The sequence below is a fragment of the Pongo pygmaeus genome, chromosome 14, assembly GCF_028885625.2.
Source record: "Pongo pygmaeus isolate AG05252 chromosome 14, NHGRI_mPonPyg2-v2.0_pri, whole genome shotgun sequence".
Taxonomy (NCBI): Eukaryota; Metazoa; Chordata; class Mammalia; order Primates; family Hominidae; genus Pongo; species Pongo pygmaeus.
The window spans coordinates 75,464,443-75,484,791 of NC_072387.2; the positions used below are offsets into that span (position 1 = coordinate 75,464,443).

The 20,349-nt window shown below is 34.7% G+C and overlaps 1 protein-coding gene across 4 annotated transcripts in view; it reads right to left on the reverse strand.

Moving 5' to 3' along the window:
* Positions 1-1,310: 1,310 nt before the first annotated feature.
* The window catches only part of PCDH9 (protocadherin 9), a 935,212-nt gene continuing 916,173 nt past the window's right edge, over positions 1,311-20,349 (reverse strand). For all 4 annotated transcript variants that reach the window (XM_054446710.2, XM_063650923.1, XM_054446712.2 and 1 more), the window contains one exon: positions 1,311-3,503. In XM_054446710.2, coding sequence (XP_054302685.1) covers positions 3,130-3,503 — 374 coding nt within the window. In that variant the 3' untranslated portion in view covers positions 1,311-3,129. The remainder of the gene's footprint in view (positions 3,504-20,349) is intronic.

A 20,349-nucleotide genomic window follows, 5' to 3' on the forward strand; every position in this document is an offset into this window, starting at 1 on the left:
AAAATTGTTAGTGTATAGCATCATAATATTTGATAATTTTTATAACAATCATCATTTTATACATTTCATATAGGTACGCTCTCTTAAGTAATGTAAAAAACTTTTGTTTCCTGGTAAATGGTGACTTTTATGTCCAATGTCAACACCATAAAGCAATATAGATGATACTTAAGGAATGGTCATTGCAAATGTACTGTTTTATTTACTTGATGGGTAAATTCTTCAGTTTGGTTTGTGATGTTATTACTCTTAAAATTACACAAAGCATATAATCAAATGTCTTCATAAGACTACATATTGTTGTATTTATTAGAAGAAATGTGGTAGGAATGGGAAAGGTGAGTGGCTTTTTCAAACTTCCAGTTTATTCATGGAGAGAATATGAGATTAGTTTCTCTCTCTTCACTCTTCAAGGCAGAGGTGAATGACTTACCTGATTAGTGAAAAATAGAGAAAGGAACTGTGCAGGCATAGATTTTAATTTCTGTTTTTCAGAATGTCCTCTTTTCAGGATTCATTCCCTGTCTGTATCTTGGGGCAGTCTCTACCCCTGTGAGGGAAAAGTGGGTGGTGCTACAGTATACCTCAGACTAGAGGATAGGTCTAGCTTATTAGGAGTGAATGGTTAGGATGTCATATCCAGACAATGGTCCAGGCAAATAACTTTAACACTATGCCTCTGACTCCCAAATCCTATTTCACAATCCTTCAGAAAGCTCTAGGGCTTGAAGAGTCAGGCTTACTTACCTAGCCCAAAACTCCAGCATGAGTGAACATTGATGCAGTTGCTCTAGGGTGAGCATACACACATGGCATATGTTTGAGTGTGTCTTCTTATGCTTGATAGCTTTCTGTGCCTATTTTCCTTAACTGAAAGAATACAGACGAAGTTTGACTCTGGGTTTAAGGCCATAATCCCAGAATGATCTTCTGCCTTAGCCAATGATGACATAAGTGAAAGTTTGTTCCATGAAATCTTATTAAAGAGACAAAGAATAAGAAAATAACCTTACTAACTAGTGCTACCAGCACAGTTTCTGACTTGGGATTTCACTGATGAAATTTGCATGAATCTTGACCAGGAAGTCAATGAACTTTCTCCATGAATTTCCCTAAAAAATAGTTTTGAAGACCATTAGGGTAATTGAACACTTACCTTGGTACTCACATTTTCAAAGGATAGGTATTAAACCCCAATGAATCTTCCTTAATTTCTAAATAAATGTTAAATTTTATCAACATATATTTACCCAACAATTAGAAGTATAAATAACCAATTTGGATGTTGACTAAGAATTAACACACTACAATCAGGAATTCAGAACATTTATTGCAAGAGCTGAATAATTGTAAATAACGTAGAACTGGCAAAGCAGTAACAAGGATAATTGTTTAGATATTTATTCTGTCAAAGTCATCAAACACCCCTCACAAACCAACAAAAATGTACTTCAATAAGCAATGCACCCCTACCCATTATTTTCCATTATATTGTGGAAAAATGTGAACTGCTATTTACAAAGTAATTTTATTTTTTGGTAAGAACAAATTAACTATCAGATTAGCAAACCTTTTTTTTTAATTTTTTGTTTTTTTTGTTTTTTTTACTTTTAAATTGATGGTGAACCGTGGCATTAAGATAACTTCCACTTCTTTCAATAAAGACATTTTGTTGCATGCTATTTATTTGTTTAAATCATCTGTCATGCCTTAACAAAAACCTCCTAAGAATGTTCGAATTTGGATTTGTTTGCACGTGCAACTGAGATCTTATTAACATTAGTTGTCACTTTGTTGGTTTGACCTAAGTGACAATATGCTGGTACCTGCCAGGCATTGACCAACTATGATAACAAACAGTTAAACAGCAATAATTAGAGATTTATCCCTTTATTTCCCCCAACTACCCTACCTGGAGAATGTTCTGTTACATCATGAAGGCACAACACATTAAATATTTTGTGGCTATGGTCTAATAACACTTGTGTTACAACAACATTATTGTATATGAGGATCAACACAAACTCTGCCATTTCAACAAAGTTGTAGACACACATTTGCCCAATTGAAACTATTTTTGAATAGTGATTTTTCTTCCATATATGCTAATTTTGATACATTAGTTTTACATGAGTGACAAGTACAGGATATTATATTACTTTTGATGGATAACAGTTTTCCATTACTCTCTCACTTAATGGTACTAATTAAGTGATTTTGCCTTTGCCTACTTTGAAAATAAGATTATAAAAAATAGGTTCTGAATTTCCAAGCTTTTGCAGAAGTCCTTTTTTGTATTAAGTTTTCATTTTTTCTTTCATCTTTATTGTTTACAGAATTCCAGCATCATAAGCTATCATACAAGAAGCAAGATTTCAGAACCTTTTTTAAACACAAGTGCTTGAGATTGTTTGAACAATGTGTGTCAAGACAGACCACTAACGCAGAAACACCTCACTGAAAGAAACAACAAAAATAACAACAAAGAGGTAAATAAAAAGAAGGACAGAAGCAACCGTAAAACACAGAATTATGCTACAACATTTTTAGGTGAACATTATAAGTACACAAAAGTTGTTAATAATAGCTTGCTTCTATTTACAAATACTTTAACACTGATTGACTTACAAGTGTCCACTAACGTTGTTAACAGCACAATAGGCTTAATGCTTATCTCTTTAAGTTTTGTTTGCAGTATAATGTCAAGTATAGCAGTCCCAGCACAAATCAATGACAAAAAAAAAAAAAAAAAAAAAAGCACAATTTTCTAACTGGATATGTTTTTCAGTCACACTAATCCATGAAACTTTCTTACTTTCCAAATGCATATTCTATTGTTCATAGCAGCAGTCCAGGGTCAAAATAAAATGCAATAATAAAAAAAATTTGCACAATGGAGAGATCTCTGGAGAGTTTAATCAATTCTAGTAAACAAAATTGCATGGCTAGAACTATCTTCTCTCATATGTTGCAAAACATTGTATTCTCCATGGTGCTAACACGAAGTTATAGGTATCCCTGCTAGAAGGGGCATAGTTGTAGACACCTATTGAATACATAAAGCTCTGACGCACACGGTATTAGCATGTCTATTTAGATTAAAGTTATTAGGTCCTATATAGCTTTTTCTTAGAGTTGGTGCTCCTTAGGACTCTCAATAGCACCTCCTGCTTGCTTATAAGACTTCAGATTTGCCAGAGGAATGTCTGTCATGGGGCTGCCATTGTTGAAATGGCCTTCGTTGGAGCCATACTGCTTACGGTCATTGAACTGATTCCTGTTGCTGTCTTCTTTCCAGGCTCTGGTCAGGGTGTGCCCATTCACAAGCTTGTCCTTCTTCACCCATTCTTTCTGGGGTGCAAAGGTTGAGAGAGGAGATTTGGGGTGTTGATATGGACCCAAGCCAGGAGGCATCCAGCAATTATCAGAGTGACCCAAAACCAAGCACTCTTGAGTGCACATCTCTGTAGCTTCAGCTAATCCTCGGGGACCCAAAGGCCCATCTGCAGAAGACAAGAGAGAGAAAATGATAAGAAAATGGTTAAAATTTTCAATTAAAATTATCTTCTTAGAGAAAAAGTATGTTATTAGTGCTCTTATTTTTTCATAAAAGTGTATCAAGTCAAGCAACTCAAAGATATATTTCTCCATCTTTTAAAGATTAACACAAAAGGAATCAAATTTGTTAGGGAGGTAAGATTGATCTATTAATATTTTCCTTCTTAATCCATTGTTTAGTTATTTAGATCCAAAGACATAGATAGATAAAAAGACTGATATGGGTAAACAGATATAACCATGATGTATACAGATATAACCATGATGCATACAGATTTTTACTAATTTATATTCTAAGAAATCCCAGAAAAAATATTTCTCATATTTATGATAAATTATAAAAAGTAGAACAATTTATATGTGTAATATTGAAAAATATATAAATAATACAACTCCACTAAGTTAAAAACCAAAATTACCACTTGAAACATAGCATCATTAAAAATAAATACTCTAAATGATTATATAAAATATTGGTTTTTTTCTACATAAACACATTATTTTTAAATGAAAATATTTTGACACATTTTTGAAAAGTTAAATACTCATTTTAAAAAATAACTATTGTATCTTACTAACAACACATCTGGTCAGCTGCAAACATTCTGAAATCCAAGTAAAGAAGAAGCCATTTGCATCCAGACAGTGTTTAGTTCCCCTGAGCTTAACTATTTTCTAAATTTCTAAGGTATAAAACTGAAGCTAAATTGCAAATTAAATCACATGGAGTCTAACATTCAGGGGAAAGAAAGTGATCATAGAATTTATCTTCTACTTTTTTCACCAGCAGGCAATCTAGAACATACATTTTAACTAGGATTTCAAAAGTAAACTATTTTCTGACTGTTTAAAATAGAAATCAGCCCTTTACTAAAAAAAACAACATAAGCCAAATGGTTAAGAAATAAATTGGGTTTCTTTGTTGCTGTTGTCTTACCCCCCTTGATTAAACAGCCACGTGATAGATAAATGATAGCTTAGAAATTAGGAATTGATTTTACGAATGAAGTTAAGTGGATAGGCAAGAATGCCTGAGGCATAAAGCATTTTCAAATGCAGAGAGTCATCAGAAAAAAAATGCAGAAAAAAGTAAACATACCTGCAAGTTTGCTTAGTCATCAATTTAAATCTCTCAATAATCGGAATGTAGGTCTTTGCTAAAACCAAAGTTAGCACAACTAATATTTTTAAACGTCCAATAATTGTAAGCTTTCTATTTGCCTTAATGATATTCTAATTATTTCTTGCATGAGAAAAAAAAATTCCCACCGAGACAGGAAACTGTTGGTGGCAAAGACCAGAGACAGCAAACCACAGGCAACATCAAAATAGATACTGAATGTAGTTTTCCTGGGTACAATGTATACTGCTTGGGTGATGGGTGCACTAAAATCTTAGACCTCACCACTATACAATCATCCACGTAACCAAAAACCACTTGTACCCCAAAAACTATTGATATAAAAAAATTGTTTAAAAACAGAACAGATACTAGATGTGAAAAAAGGGGCTGAAATGCAGTATTTCATATAAACTCAAAGTTTAGCAATTTTTTTATATCTAAAAGTCTTCCTTTTAGAATATCCTTAAAATTACTTCCCATCTGAACCATATTCCCATCCCCTCAAGAGCAAACAGTTTTATTTTGTTTAAACACATATTCATTACTTAAAACTTTTCCTCTCACATACCTCCAATGATTACTCATTTTTTTGGATATTTAATTTAAACTTCTCTATGAGCCTTTCTTTGCCCTCTACAATCTGGCCACATTTTAAAAGTTCAAACTAATTTCTCACTTTTAGGCTCCCTTAGGTGTACTCAGTGACTCTGCATTCACAAAGCTAACACATTTGGCTTAAACCAATCCATGCTCCCTGCATTAGGATCACAGGCTTAGAAGATGTTTTTTGCCGGGCCTGTTTTCATTTAATTACTGACCTCTTCAAGGGTCAGCTTATGTCCCACACACCAAAAGCAAGCTTCCATAACTCTACCAATTCATGCTTCATATGCACCTTGATTTCCACAGAGCTTTCTTTATTGATGAATAACAAATTTCCTAATTGAGCTCCCTCAACTCTTACCTTAATTCAATTTTTTGTTTTTTGAAGGGGGTTCCGTACATTTGCAAGTTTTAATTTTAATTTCCTCCCAACTAGATTGAAAATTGACAGAAAAAAATGGCACATCGGTCTTCTGATTCCTCATAGTGCTAAACAATAGTGGTGATCTATGAACAATGTTAATTGTTAATTAAACTTTTATGAGGTTGAAAATGTTCTGAGGATTATTAAAGATATCTCCTGCTTAAAGGCAGACCTAAAGTAATTATAATAGAAGACACTGATTTCACAAACCTTACACCAAATGCTTCTTCAACAGCAAATTCCTTTGCCTAGCAATACTTTGTGACAGCTTATAAATGAATAATTTAATTTCTCTGTTAAATATATTTACTCCTTTCTAAACATCAATGGAGTTAATCACCAATTTGATATGTAACATATCTTGACGCCTACAAGCAAACTTTTAATCTTTACATTTCCAGCGTCATTAATAAGTTTTTTTTGTTAAAATCTCCAAAGGGAAAAAAAATTACCAGCTACCTCAGAAATGTCATTACATCAGGTTTTTATTGAGCTCATCAGAAAAGAGAGGATGTGCAAGGCTATTTTAAAATTAGCCTTATGCAACACACTCTGCCATCTTAATTTAAGACATATCACTCAAAGATTGAGAATGTGTTGTGTGCATGTTTATAAGAATATGTATACCTTTGGTTTTCAGCATTGAGTGACACATTTTCACAAATATAATTTATCCTTTTAAAAAATATTTACAAGCAACCAACAACATTTATTTATTCCACAAACATTTACTGAGAATGTACTATGTGCTGGCACTGTGATAGGCACCAGAACTACAGCTTTGAACAAAACAGATGTCAACACTATCCTCATGAAGCTGGGAGCTATTCTGGGAAACACATAATTGTCTTAAGAGCAGTGAGCTGAGAGGGAAGTAAAAGGTGTCATTAAAATGAGCTGGGGGCCGTTAACTGTTTTAGGAACGTTTTTCTCTTTATAACTTATCAGATAGACTTTGTGCTAAGGTACATCATTTCTTCTTCAATTTCTTTAAACTTTTTTTTTACGTAATTGGCATTAAGACATTTACAGTTAAAATTTTATGTACTGTACAAATCTTGAACTTGCAAAACATGAGTTTGTTTTCATTAAATAATATTAATTGTTCTTTGTGCATTGTACTTCCCATGATCCATTCCTGTAAGTAAACTTGAAGGATTTTGATAAAGTCTATAAATAAATTTATAGAAGTTTTATAGATTCATAAGTAAGTCTTTCAGATAACTGGTTGCTGTATAAATTTTAAAGATCCATCCTCAGGTCAGCCACACAAAATGGCACTCTAGATGAAAGGCAGAATTTTTTTGCTGGAGCTCTAAATGAGAGAAGCCTTTCAGGCAGAGCCATACAAGGGACTGAATCTGGGAACAAGGTAACAACAAACTGGAGCTCTAGGGGACAGTTTATATATGAAAAACTGAGTAGGGTTAGCTAGGGTTTTAGGGCTCTCTGAGGATTGGCTAATTTGAATAATTTCTCAAGAACCAGGTCAAAACAGCAATGTCAAACTTTCTAGTATCAAAGCATTTGCTTAGGGAGGTTGCTTAGTGACCCAGAAGTGTGAGATCACTAGAAGAGAACTAGAGGAATATGGATTTAGTTGCTCAAGAAGGGGAAACTGACCAGTCTCTAGACCAGGGCTCAAAACTGAGCCAAGACAGCAAAAAACAAAAACAAAACCTATATACATCAATCAATCCATCAATAATCTGCTTATCTGCTGTGTATCATTACAGTATGAGCTGTATTATTGGAAAATATAATTTGCTTCATGCTTTAAAAGTTTTTATTTTTAATTTTTGTAGTTACATGGTAGGTGTATGTATTTATGGGGTACTTACTTTATGCTTCGATAAGTTTTTATTTTGGGACATGACATTAAATAGGGAAAAGTTTAATTTGTTTCTTTGGGCCTCTATGTAATTCCCAGTAATTGTTGTGATATTAAGGAGAAAACAAAACAAAACAAAAAACAAAAGCCCAGTGAGTTTTATCATGGGAAAATAACAATGCTTCTGTGTTTTCTTCCTTGAAGTCAGGGTCATAAATTGGTAAAAAGAAAAAGTATATGTTTTTTCAAAATTCCATGATGAATTATTAAAGGGAATACATTCATTCGACTGGTCTCCTAAGTCAGTCTCTGCCCTATACATGTTTATAATCTGATATATGCTAATAACTGACTAGTTTCTAACTCATTTTTCTCATTTTTAGAACTACTGACTGAGTTTTTTATGCTTTTAAAAAGGAGAAAAACATTGTTTTAAAAATGTTATTAAATATTGAAATTTTCCAACATATGATTGAATGTAATCTATAGTTCTCCATCAATATACAGGGTTTTAAATCTCAGATGTTGGCTAATACTGCAAAAATTATATGCACTAAACTATAATCCTTTTTCTTTGATATATTTTTATTATTACTAAAGGTAATTATATTAATTGATGAATAATATTTGTTTTTCATTCATACAGTCTCTCAAATATTTATTAAAACCTAACATTCATCATATGTATCATTGTACTGGATTCTTATTAGATGTTTTCAGATTTTGTTTGTGTGTGAGTGTGGTGTATTTGTGCATGTGTAATCACGTGCATCTGTGTTTTTTTTCTGTTTCTCTATTTTTTCATAAATTTTATAATGTACTATTTGTGCTACATCATAAAATATATGTGTAGAATCCTGATCAGGATTCCAAACTACTTATAAATACTTTCTATAATTTTATCATTACACCAGTTTATTTCCTTTCTTTTAAAATAATTAAAATCATCTATCATAAATTTTTTAAACACTGAAACATTTATTGATTTTTTTTAACTCAAATTCTTTGTTGCTTTGCACAATCTTCAGTGTCTGAGTTTGGTTATCCTTGGGTTTGGTATGTATAAAATCGCAAGTGCAAATAACACTGTGCAAGCCATCTGTCTCTGCATTTAAATTTTGAAAGCAAAAACAAAAGCACATAATGAAAAGCTTCTGGAAAGTTGTTTCAGTTAATATTTATATCAGGTCTCAAAATTCATCTTCACACAACTCATCTTCTTGTTAAACACCAAATAAAATATTTTTCAAAGTTTTAGGCATTAGCAGCTCTCAGACAGGTGCCTAAATTACTAACTTTAAAAGATGCAAGTTTAAAATGTAAAACAATTCAAGTTAATGGAACTCCAACTATACTTAAGTAGTAGGATACTTGAGTGGTTCTTGATGTCATTTTACTATAACTGGAAGCAGAACTGTTACTTCATTGATTAATTCACTGCTATAATTAAGAAATAGCTTCTGGCCTGTTGACCACCTACCTTTCAATCTCATTATTTGAAACCCTTTAATACCAAAGCTAGAAACTGGCATTTCTTTAAAAAAGCTATGGGACTTTTTACATTCCTGGTTAGTTTTCATACTGTATGAAATTTTCATCTTTTCTATGAATAAATTTTTCTTAGAATTTTTACTTTAGGTAAAATAAGTTTAAACAGACTGCCAAAATTGGTTTGTAAAATAAATAAGTCATTTTCACATGATTTAGGATCAAATTCATCACATCTCACTCCATTTTTCATTTTGTTCAATTTTTATTATAGGCAAATTCCTCTTGGATGCAATACACATCTGACTGTCACGTTATAATATTATTTTTGTAGTAAGAACATAAATCACTATTTTTATGCAAAACGTTTTTTCCTAAGTTCCAATTTCACTGTATTTCTCCAAGACTTTGCGCTATCATGAGTGTCTATTACGCAAAGACTTGTGCACTCCCAAACACTTTAAAATGAAAGATGCATTCCACTGATTTGGATTTGCTAAAGCAGTTTGCCTGACATTCAGATATAGTGATGTTTTAAAGAAATTTCCTTTTTATGTAAACTTTTACTCTGTAATTTTGCTTTGCACTTACAGCTATTAATATGCTCAGCAAAATCTTAATCTTCATACTTGTTCTTTGCCTTAACCAATCTTTCTATAATAAAATTTCAGGGAAACAAATATTCTCATTCATTCATTTGAAGTTAATTTTAGTATCTCCAGAATACTAACACAACAAAATTTAGTATTTTTACTAGCTCATTTTATCCCTCAATTTATTTCTCTCTCTCTCTCTCTCTCTGTGTGTGTGTGTGTTATTTATTTTTTTTTTTTGAGACAGTGTGTACCAGCATAACATTTTTTTGTGGATTGAATGGAAAGTTAAAACTATAGGTTTATGTCAATCTGGAGGGACCTGAAAGAAATGTCAGAGGCAAATTTACTTGATAGACACCCTAATATCCACTATTCTACCCTATGTTCTATATTTATTGAACAGTTGCTATTAAAAATAAAATCCATTAATTTGCCTCAAATATAAACATGGTAAAATTAATTTCAAATATGAAAGTTGGCATGAAAACCAGGAAATAGTTCAGCATTGCCCTCATGCCCTTTGGAGGCTGCATTACTATTTCAGACCACTTTATTCTATGCCCAATCAATACATTTAAATGAATGTCATACAATAATAAATAGATGTTTAGTTATTACTCTGCTCTTGTTATATAGAAAACCAGCCAGAGGGTGTGAATCTCATAGCCATTGTATTCAGATTTTATATGAAATCATATAGAACAGTTATGTGGACAGTCCAAATCCAAAGGTAAATACAACAAATTTGTGTGTACTTTGGGGAGAAATGCTTTCCATTCATTTATTCAATAATTTCTGATTTAGTTCATGTTAGATTCAAAAGACTATTGTATAGAATATCTAAAATCAGAATCAATAGGAAAATCTCAAGACACAAGATCATTATAGATAGGCAAACAAATAAATAGATTTTAGCCCTAGTAGAATGATGAATTGGTATGGACTTGAAGAAAGTAAGCCTAGACTCCCTAGCTCCCAGTCTCTTACCTACAAATTGAGAGGATAAAAAGGCTAGATTTTGATGCATGCCCTCTATACATTCTTTTATTCCTTAATTAAATATCATTGTGGTTTGTCATTGATACAACATGAGAATCAAACTTTCCAATGCTACTTCACTTCATTAAAGAAAAGCCCAAGAGAGAGCAAAGAAATGATAAATCTATTGTTTAGATAGATTAGGCTAGGCATGGTGGCTCATGCCTGTAATCCCAGCACTTGGAGAAAATCATGGACAACACAGTGAAACACCGGCTCTACAAAAAATACAAATATTAGCCGGGCATGGTGGCATGTGCCTGTGGTGCCAGCTACTCAGGGGAACTAAGGTGGAAGGATTGCTTGAGCTGGGAGATTGAGGCTACAGTGAGCAGTGATCACATCACTGCACTCTAGCCTGGGTGATAGAGCGAGACCCTGCCTCAAAAAAAAAAAAAAATTACTCTAGTACTGAGGTCACATTTAGATTTTTGAGTGTGAAATTATATTTTGAATAACTACATTTTTAAATGTAAATAAAAATCTAGTGGTTCTATCAGAGGTTTAGATCTGCATTTGTGAATGCATCTGCAGTAACCTTGAGAAACAAACGCACACGAATCCACACCACCAGGGTTGGACAAAACCTCTGGTTAACAAGTAAACAAGGATTAAATGTTTTACACATTTCTCATACAGATTTCTTCCTTGGTCACAGATGAAAAGTCAACATTTGCAGATGGAGACAGTCCAAATACAATAACACATGGCCATGCCAAGCAGGGAATTCACTGCCAGAGAAGATATTGCTATTTGAACAGACTTCATGGCTCACAAAGAATGAAGAGCACTTCCTTGTACATCTTCAGCCTTCTTCTGCAGGGCATGAAAAGAAGCTGCCTTTTTCTCATCTGCTAAAGCTAATTGCTGTAAAGAAAAGTTTCTCTGATAATTTTATGTGCTCTCTATTAGTATTTTACATTGCAATCCATTGAATGACAATAGTCCAAAAAGACAGACCTTCATTATTCAAACTAACTTTCAATTTTTAAGCAAACTGCTTGATGTGGAACATTGTATTTACCTTATTGCAGATCATATTTACTTTCTTCTATAGTTCATCATTTCTTGTATTAGTATTTCATGTTTTTCATTTCAAAAATTCATTCATATACTGCTGTCTTCTGAATTACTCTCCATTTCTTGCAATTTGCATTGTTTCTCAGACAAACTTGGTAAATCTAATTTGATGTGAAACACATTTTAAAGTGCAGACTAAGATGTTAAGCAGTGAAGTAATAATACTTTAGAGATTAATTTTCAGGCTGAAGTCCAAGTGAAAAATAAGCCACTTACATAATATTTTGTCCCCTTTAAAAAGTGTTGCAATTGAGGGCCTGAATACAGGTAATACACAATAGTAGTACACAATGTTATGAAGCAATTTGCCTTTATATAACTCCACTGTTTCCTATTCCAGGGATATTTAATCAGATGAGAGCAGGAAAAACTGATGACATTCATTTTCATGCCTGTGGTCTCTGACAATTTGTACCCAGGACACTAATAATATAACTTCAGCCTTGTTTCTCTCCTAGTCTCTGGGTTAGAGTTTCTACTTCTCACAATCATCAGAGGTGGTAGAGACTTTCCCCAAGTGATTTTAAGCATTGGATAAATGGGGGGAAATACTTTGCTAAATTAATAAGGATTTAAAGACATGATAATTTATATACTTTAAAAGATGTCTGAAAGATTATATTTTAAATGGAATAAAACATCAGATATGGGCCATGTGATCTGTAGGTATACGTGTGTGTATTTACACCTGGACTGTCTTACCATCACTTTAAATTAATATATCATAGCTCAGTGCTTCTCAAATGTTAATATGTATATGAGTCACCTAGGAAAATCATTAAAATGCAGATTCCAATTCAGTAAATCTGATTGGGTCCTGAGTTCCCGCATTTCTAACAGTTCCTTAAGTGATTCTGCTGATGGTGTTCAAGAATCACACTTTGAAACGCAAGACATTTAGAACTTACCTGTCTGCCTTCGCTCCTTTCCCAGTGGTCTAAACTAATAACGTTTTCAGCCTTCTTCTTATATTAGAGTTCACTGGAGAGTTTTAAGCACACGAATCGTTCTCATCAACAAATTCTGAATCGGTAGGTTTAGGGGGTAAGTCCAAGATCCACCAAGCCACATTCTCCAGATTTTCCTAATCCATCACTCGCCTTCCTGTTCAGTTTCCTTTGATGGTACCACACCCTTGCCAGATCCCTAAATGTTAGAATGCTCAGAGCTCTTTATCTGCACTTCACCTATGTGAGCGCACGTAATCACTTGGTCTTATACAACATAAATATGTGGATTCCCCAATTTATATTTCTAGCCCTTAATCTTTTTCCTAGGGACAATATCAGTATATTTGACTATCTACTTATCAGGATTATTGGATTACTAATTGGCATTTTCAAGTTACACAATTATTGCATTTTTTAAGAAAATTCCCCTGAATTTACCATTCTTGTATATGGCACACTGATTACCTAGTTGCTCAATGCAGGAAAAAAGGTATTTGGAGTCGTCCTTGACACGTGTTACATAAAAATCTAAAATGCCTCTCCCATCGATATTTTCACCCTAATCTCTGGGACTATGAATATGATAAGATTGAACCAGTGATTGTGTTGAATTATATGGCAAAGGGGATTTTGTAGATATAATAAAATTACTAGTCAGTTGTGTCTTAGTTAATCAAAAGAGATTGTTGGTAGGCCTAATCTAATCACATGAGTCATTTTTTTTTTATTTTTTTAAATTATACTTTAAGTTTTAGGCTACATGTGCACAATGTGCAGGTTAGTTACATATGTATACATGTGCCATGCTGGTGTGCTGCACCCATTAACTCGTCATTTAGCATTAGGTATATCTCCTAATGCTATCCCTCCCCCCTCCCCCCACCCCACAACAGTCCCCAGAGTGTGATGTTCCCCTTCCTGTGTCCATGTGTTCTCATTGTTCAATTCCCATCTATGAGTGAGAACATGCGGTGTTTGGTTTTTTGTCCTTGCGATAGTTTACTGAGAATGATGATTTCCAATTTCATCCATGTCCCTACAAAGGACATGAACTCATCATTTTTTATGGCTGCATAGTATTCCATGGTGTATATGTGCCACATTTTCTTAATGCAATCTATCATTGTTGGACATTTGGGTTGGTTCCAAGTCTTTGCTATTGTGAATAGTGCCGCAATAAACATACGTGTGCATGTGTCTTTTTAGCAGCATGATTTATAGTCCTTTGGGTATATACCCAGTAATGGGATGGCTGGGTCAAATGGAATTTCTAGTTCTAGATCCCTGAGGAATCACCACACTGACTTCCACAAGGATTGAACTAGTTTACAGTCCCACCAACAGTGTAAAAGTGTTCCTATTTCTCCTTATCCTCTCCAGCACCTGTTGTTTCCTGACTTTTTAATGATTGCCATTCTAACTGGTGGGTGGCTGCCCTCAACTCTTAGAGGCTGCTCTCACATCATTTTTATTCAGTCCCTTTGTCTTCAAAGCCAGCAACTGCCCATTGAATCTTTCCCATCCTTGGAATCTGTACTCCCACCTGCCACCAGCTGGAGAAAACACTCTGCTTATAAAGGACTCATGTATTTCCTTCAGGAAACACGGGAAAGATTCAATGGGCAATTGCTGGCTTTGAAGACAAAGGGACTGAATAAAAATGACGTGAGAGCAGCCTCTAAGGGTTGAGGGCAGCCCCGCACTGGGCAGCTCGCACACAGCAGGTATCTCTGTCCTACAAACACAAGCAATTGGATTCTGGCCACAATCTCAATAAACTGGAAGCCAATTCTTCTTCAGAGCCTCCAGATAACAGTCTAGCTCAGCTGACACCTTGATTTCAGCCTTCTGAGACCCTAAGCACATCAAGCCCACCTAGGTTCATGAGATACTAAATGGATGACAACTGAGACAATAAATTTGTGTTGCTATAAGTCTCTAAATTTGTGATAATTTGTTACATCTGTTTGTTACTCAAATCACATAACCAAGCACGTAGCAAGTCCTTTCATCTACCAGCTTCCCTGCAAACTGAATGGCCCAAGCCACTCTTTTTTTTTTTTTTTTTTTGAGATGGAGTTTCACTCTGCCACTCAGGCTGGAGTGCAGTGGCGCAATCTCGGCTCACTGCAAGCTCCATCCCCCAGGTTCAAGTGATTATCCTGCCTCCGCCTCCCGAGTAGCTGGGATTAGAGGCATGTGCCACCACGTCCAGCTAATTTTGTATCTTTAGTAGAGACGGGGTTTCTCCTTGTTGGTCAGGCTGGTCTTGAACTCCCGACCTCAGGTGGTCCGCCCTCCTCAGCCTCCCAAAGTACTGGGATTACAGGCGTGAGCTACTGGGCCCAGCGGCCACTCTCATTTCTTAACAGGACTTGCCTCTTCCCCATTTTTTCAACATTCTATTCACCAATCTCTAGCATATTTACATTTGTTTCCTGTTGCCACAGAGACAAATTACCACAAACTTCGTGGCTTAAAACAACCAGCATTTATTTTTCTACATTTCTGAAGGTTAAAAGTCTGAAATCAATCTCACTGGGCTAAAGTCAAGGTGTTGAGAGGGCTGGTTCCTTCTAGAAATTCTGAGGAAAGAATTCATTTCCTTTCCTTTATTCAGATTCCTGTGGTCATCTATGTTCCTGGACATGGGACTCCTCCCTCTATCTTCAAAACACATCATTCTAACCTCTACTTCCATCATCACATCACCATCTCCTCTGACTCCTTCTTCCTTCTTACTGGGACCACTTTGATTACACGGAGCCACCTGGATCATCCAGGATAATCTTCCCATCTCAAAATGAGATCCTTAACTTAATCATGCCTGAAGGTCCTTTTTGTCATGCATGGTAAACATATTCACACATTCTGGGGACTAAGACATGGATATATTTGGGGGACTATTATTCAGACTAACACAGTATTTAAAGCAGAATGCCTCACTCCTCTGCTTCCAATCACACCTGGGAGAAAGCCATACTCCTTTCCGTGGCCTAGAGAGCCTCTCATGATCTGGTTCCTGCAGAGCTTTCTAATCTCATACCTCACTTCTTTCCCTGTAATTCCCTGCTCTTCCACACTGAATTTCTTGCTGTGCCTTAAACAAGCTTAATGTAGTCTCAGGGTCTGTGGATTTGGTATTATGTATGCCTGGAATATTCTCCTCCTGGGACTTAGATTCACTCCTTCACTTTATGTAGGTGTCATCTCAAAAGTCAATTCTTCATAGAGGCATTTCCTTACCACCTTTAAAAATAATGATATCCTCTACTCAGTCAATTTCTATCCTCTTATCTTTCTTTTCGAGACAGATTCTCACTCCATTGCCCAGGCTGGAGTAAAATGGCACGATCTTGGCTCATGGCAACCTCCGCCTCCTGGGTTCAAGCAATTCTCCTGCCTCAGCCTCCCAAGTAGCTGGGATCACAGACATGCACTACAACGCCTGGCTAATGTTTGTATTTTTAGTAGAGATGGGGTTTTGCCATGTTGGTCAGACTGGCCTCGACCTCCTGATCTCAACTGATCCAACCTCCTTGGCCTCCCAAAATGCTGGGATTATAGGTGCCAGTCACTGTGCCCGGCCTGCTAGCTTTGCTTTTCTTGATAGCACTCATCACTACCTTTCACAATGTATTTGTTAATGGTCTATCTCTCACACTAGAATATAAGCACCATGAAGTCACACACTTTGCTTTTTCATACATCTATGTAGCTATGAAACAACATCTCTTTGTATGGCCTGACACATTGCAGATAATTACTAGATATATTTAGAAAAAAAAATTTAGCACTGAGCCTCAGATTGGTGAGCCAACAGAGAAACTGCACGTAAAACATTATGTGGCAAATAATTATCATCAAGAAAATAGTGAATAACAGGAACACTTCTAACCTGCACATGAGAAACTTTGGTAAGAATTTATAGCATAATATTTTTAATAACATTTGGAATGTGCAAATGAAATTAACAAAGGCAAAATAGCTGCATTCAGATCACTTATATCCCAGCTATTTTGGAGTTAATGGAACTGGGAATTCCCCAAAGTAAAATATAATTAGGTTGTTTCTTGTATCCCACCTATCCATTTAATCATAATTTCTTTAACCATCAGAACTTTGAGATGTCTTCAGAAATCCAGATTCACAGGATACATAACAAAACATTTCCTTAAAGCCTAAAGACGCCAAAATAATTATTAGTAATTATTCTGAGACAGAGCTCTGATGAAATACAGATAACAGTGCAGAATGTAGTCCTTTGATACAGGTATATTCAAGTAAGTGGGAGGACATTTAAGAAAAAAAAGATGATTAGCAAATTTATTGAAAACTTAAAAGTAGTTTAGATTTTTTATAACTATATTGGCTTACAATGATAAGGGATACAATTACTTTTCACAAAGTTTAGGGGGAAAAGGTGACTTTTTAAAAGACTAATATGTCATTTTAGTGTACATGCAGAATACCATTGTGAAATACATTGCTTAAACGCAGCTGTACATAAAGAAAAACTACTCTAAAGTGGGAAGAAATAAAATGTTATATTTTGAAAGAATCTCCTAAGGGAACTGTTGAAAATGCTATTACTCCGTTATTGAAAATGGCTGTATAATAGTTTGTAGATAGAAATTTTGCCCTCTCAGGGTGATACATAGGAGGATTACGTTTTCCAATCTAAAATGTATGTTTATCTCTGAACACACCTTGCAAATCCAGGGAAATTACTTCATTAATATGGGTTCTTGAAAGGTAAATTTCTCTCTTAAAATAATAAATATTGCATTTGAATTTTATAATATCTATATACATTTCGCAGAGATTTTTCTGCAATTGTTTCTGCTCTGTTATTGCCAATCATCATCTGCTATTTTTTGACAAAAGAAGAGAAATTGTGTCTCTTATACTTTAGTTACTATTTTATTAGTAGTTTGATGATCAGTCCTAAATATTCAATAGATACAATGTTGCCATATTTATCACAGACAAACCATTGCCATCACACTTTTATACAAGGCATGAATCATTTATCATGTTTCTGAAATGTGAAAATTTTGTTGCCACATCAATATGCTTTTCAATAATCTTTAAAAATCTCTCAAGATGAAGATAAAATTTGCATGCAAAATTTTAGGAAAGCCTGTATTACCCTCAGAATAAAACGTCTTAGTTAATGTAAGGGAACAAAATGGAGGCAGAGGGAGAAATTGCCATGAAATCCTGTATCTAGAAGAAAACAGTCTTGGTGCACAAATAGACCTTGTCTTCTGAAGGGTTGTCTTTTTGCATCATCTGGGTTATTTCCAATAATTTCTTCCAAAAAGTTATGGTTAATCACATTTGCTTTCCATCTAGATTTGCTTTCCCTTAACAATTAAATATGCTTTATTATTTTCCAAACTGTTCTATTAAAATTACCCATCTTCTTAGTATAATAACTGGTGGTGACTTCTCTGATAAGCTTATTAATATTACAATGTCATTGACCAAAAAGGCTGTTATTCTCTGGAAGGATATCTACACTTCAGTAAGAGTGTATTAGTGTGTTTTCACACTGATATAAAGAACTGCCCAAGACTAGGTAATTTATAAAGGAAAGAGGTTTAATTGACTCACAGATCCGCATGGCTGGGAGGCCTCAGGAAATTCACAATCATGGTGGAAGGCAAGGGGAATCAAGGACCTTCTTTACAAGGCAGCAGGAGAGAGAAAGAGTGTGTGTAGGAGGAAATGTCAAACACCTATGAAACCATGAAATCTCTTGAAAACTCACTATCATGGCAATAGCATGGGGAAAAGTGCCCCATGATCCAATCACTTCCCTTCCTCAACATGTGAGGATTACAATTTGAGATGAGATTTGGATGGGGACTCAGAGCCAAACCATAGCAAAGAGCCTTATAAAGCTGCTTTAATCCAAATACAGGGGTTCTTGAAGCACAGTGGCAGATGAATTTGACTTTGTGGTAGAGAAGGCTTTGAGGCATTTATCAAATCACAATGTGAAAGCATGACCCCTCTCTGTGAGGTACCATGGCTTGAGCATCTTTCAGTGTACTGGCATAAAAGAAATGGCACTCAAAGGTATTAATCAAAGAGTTTAATGAAGGAGCTTTTGTGGCATGTGGGATGGTGAAATTAAAGTAATAAGGATTTAGTAAGGGAGACAAGGACCTAAAAAAGTAGGAAACTATTATTACCCCTAGGCCTAAAGGGGCAAGAGGAGGGTGAGATGTGCCTAGAACGTAGAAAGAGCTATGGAGGATTCAAAAGAATCTATCCAAGACACCAGAGAATGAAGAAACAAGATAACTTGTAATATAAAAGTCAAAAGCAAATGTGGTAAATTTTTGTTTTTGCTATTTTGAGAATCACCTGGTATAAAATCATTACATGTTCTTTAAGATAACCTTGCAAGTGTAATCCAAACTGTGAAAACCTAAATGGTCTCAACATAATTCCAAATTCCTTTGTCATCATCTACCATTAATGCTGACAGGCACAATCAACTTAGAAACAATGCTTCCCATTACCTACAGGTAATATGCAAGCCAATCATTAAGACAATAAGTCAAAATAAAAATCATAAAACTTAAAGTATCCTTGTGAGTTGATGAAAAGTGAGCTAGTGAAAATGAAATATTCTATTGTCTTTAATATTTTAGTAAAAATTTTTGAAATGTGCTTTATATATTTAACAAACACTGGGGCACTTTGCAGCATGGAACATTACAAAATAACTAATCTAGTTTTGTATTCATTGGAAGTAAAAATTTATGCTGAATTTATAAATCGCAGTCTCTGTGTCTTTTTGATTTCATGCTGTAAAGTATGTTAAGATAAGTAATTCCTTTTTTAAGTTCTTGACTTGGCCTCTGTGCCTCAGTCTACCACATTAATAAAATCATAAGACAGCTGGCCCTTGCCAAATATTATCAATACTGCTTAGGATGTCAGTCTGTTTCTCCCTAATAAAAGTGAACTGCACAGTGAACCTTTATTTTTTAATCTAGATGACAAATTAAAAAAAAAAAACCTTTATTTTTTAATCTAGATGGCTTCGGTTCAAAATCAATCACTAAGAGTATTTTTTATCTGTCTGAAACACTCCCAAATGTTCTCCCTTTCAGCATGAAATGTAAATGGAACACCAACAAACAGCACATTTCATGGCCATGTTATAACTAATGAATTACTTGCGGTATGTATCTCGGGAGAATCTATATCTATATGTATCTACCTATTTATTCATAAATAAGCTATTTTAAGGCTACCTTGTTACAGTAGTATTATTTTAGTTAATTGTAACTATATTAGGTGGGTCTTAATTATAGTTCCCAAGCCTCATTGATTAAAATGTGACACAGGTGATAGGGGATGAAATGGTGTTATTTGACTAAATAGATGATTTTAAGATCATCACATATAGCTTGCATGGTCTCCCTTTAAGCAAGGCTACTGGACCAAGTTTCTTTTCCTTTCAGAGTGTTTTTCACTAAATCTAAAGCATGGCTTCTTGGTAATCACTGTTATAGCCACTACAATGTATTCTCTTTTCAATTGGATATGCTACAAACACCTCAGGCAGAGCTTAAGACATATACCAGGTCTTGCTACACTGTCTTAGCTTATTGGGCTCCTGAAGCAAACTGTCA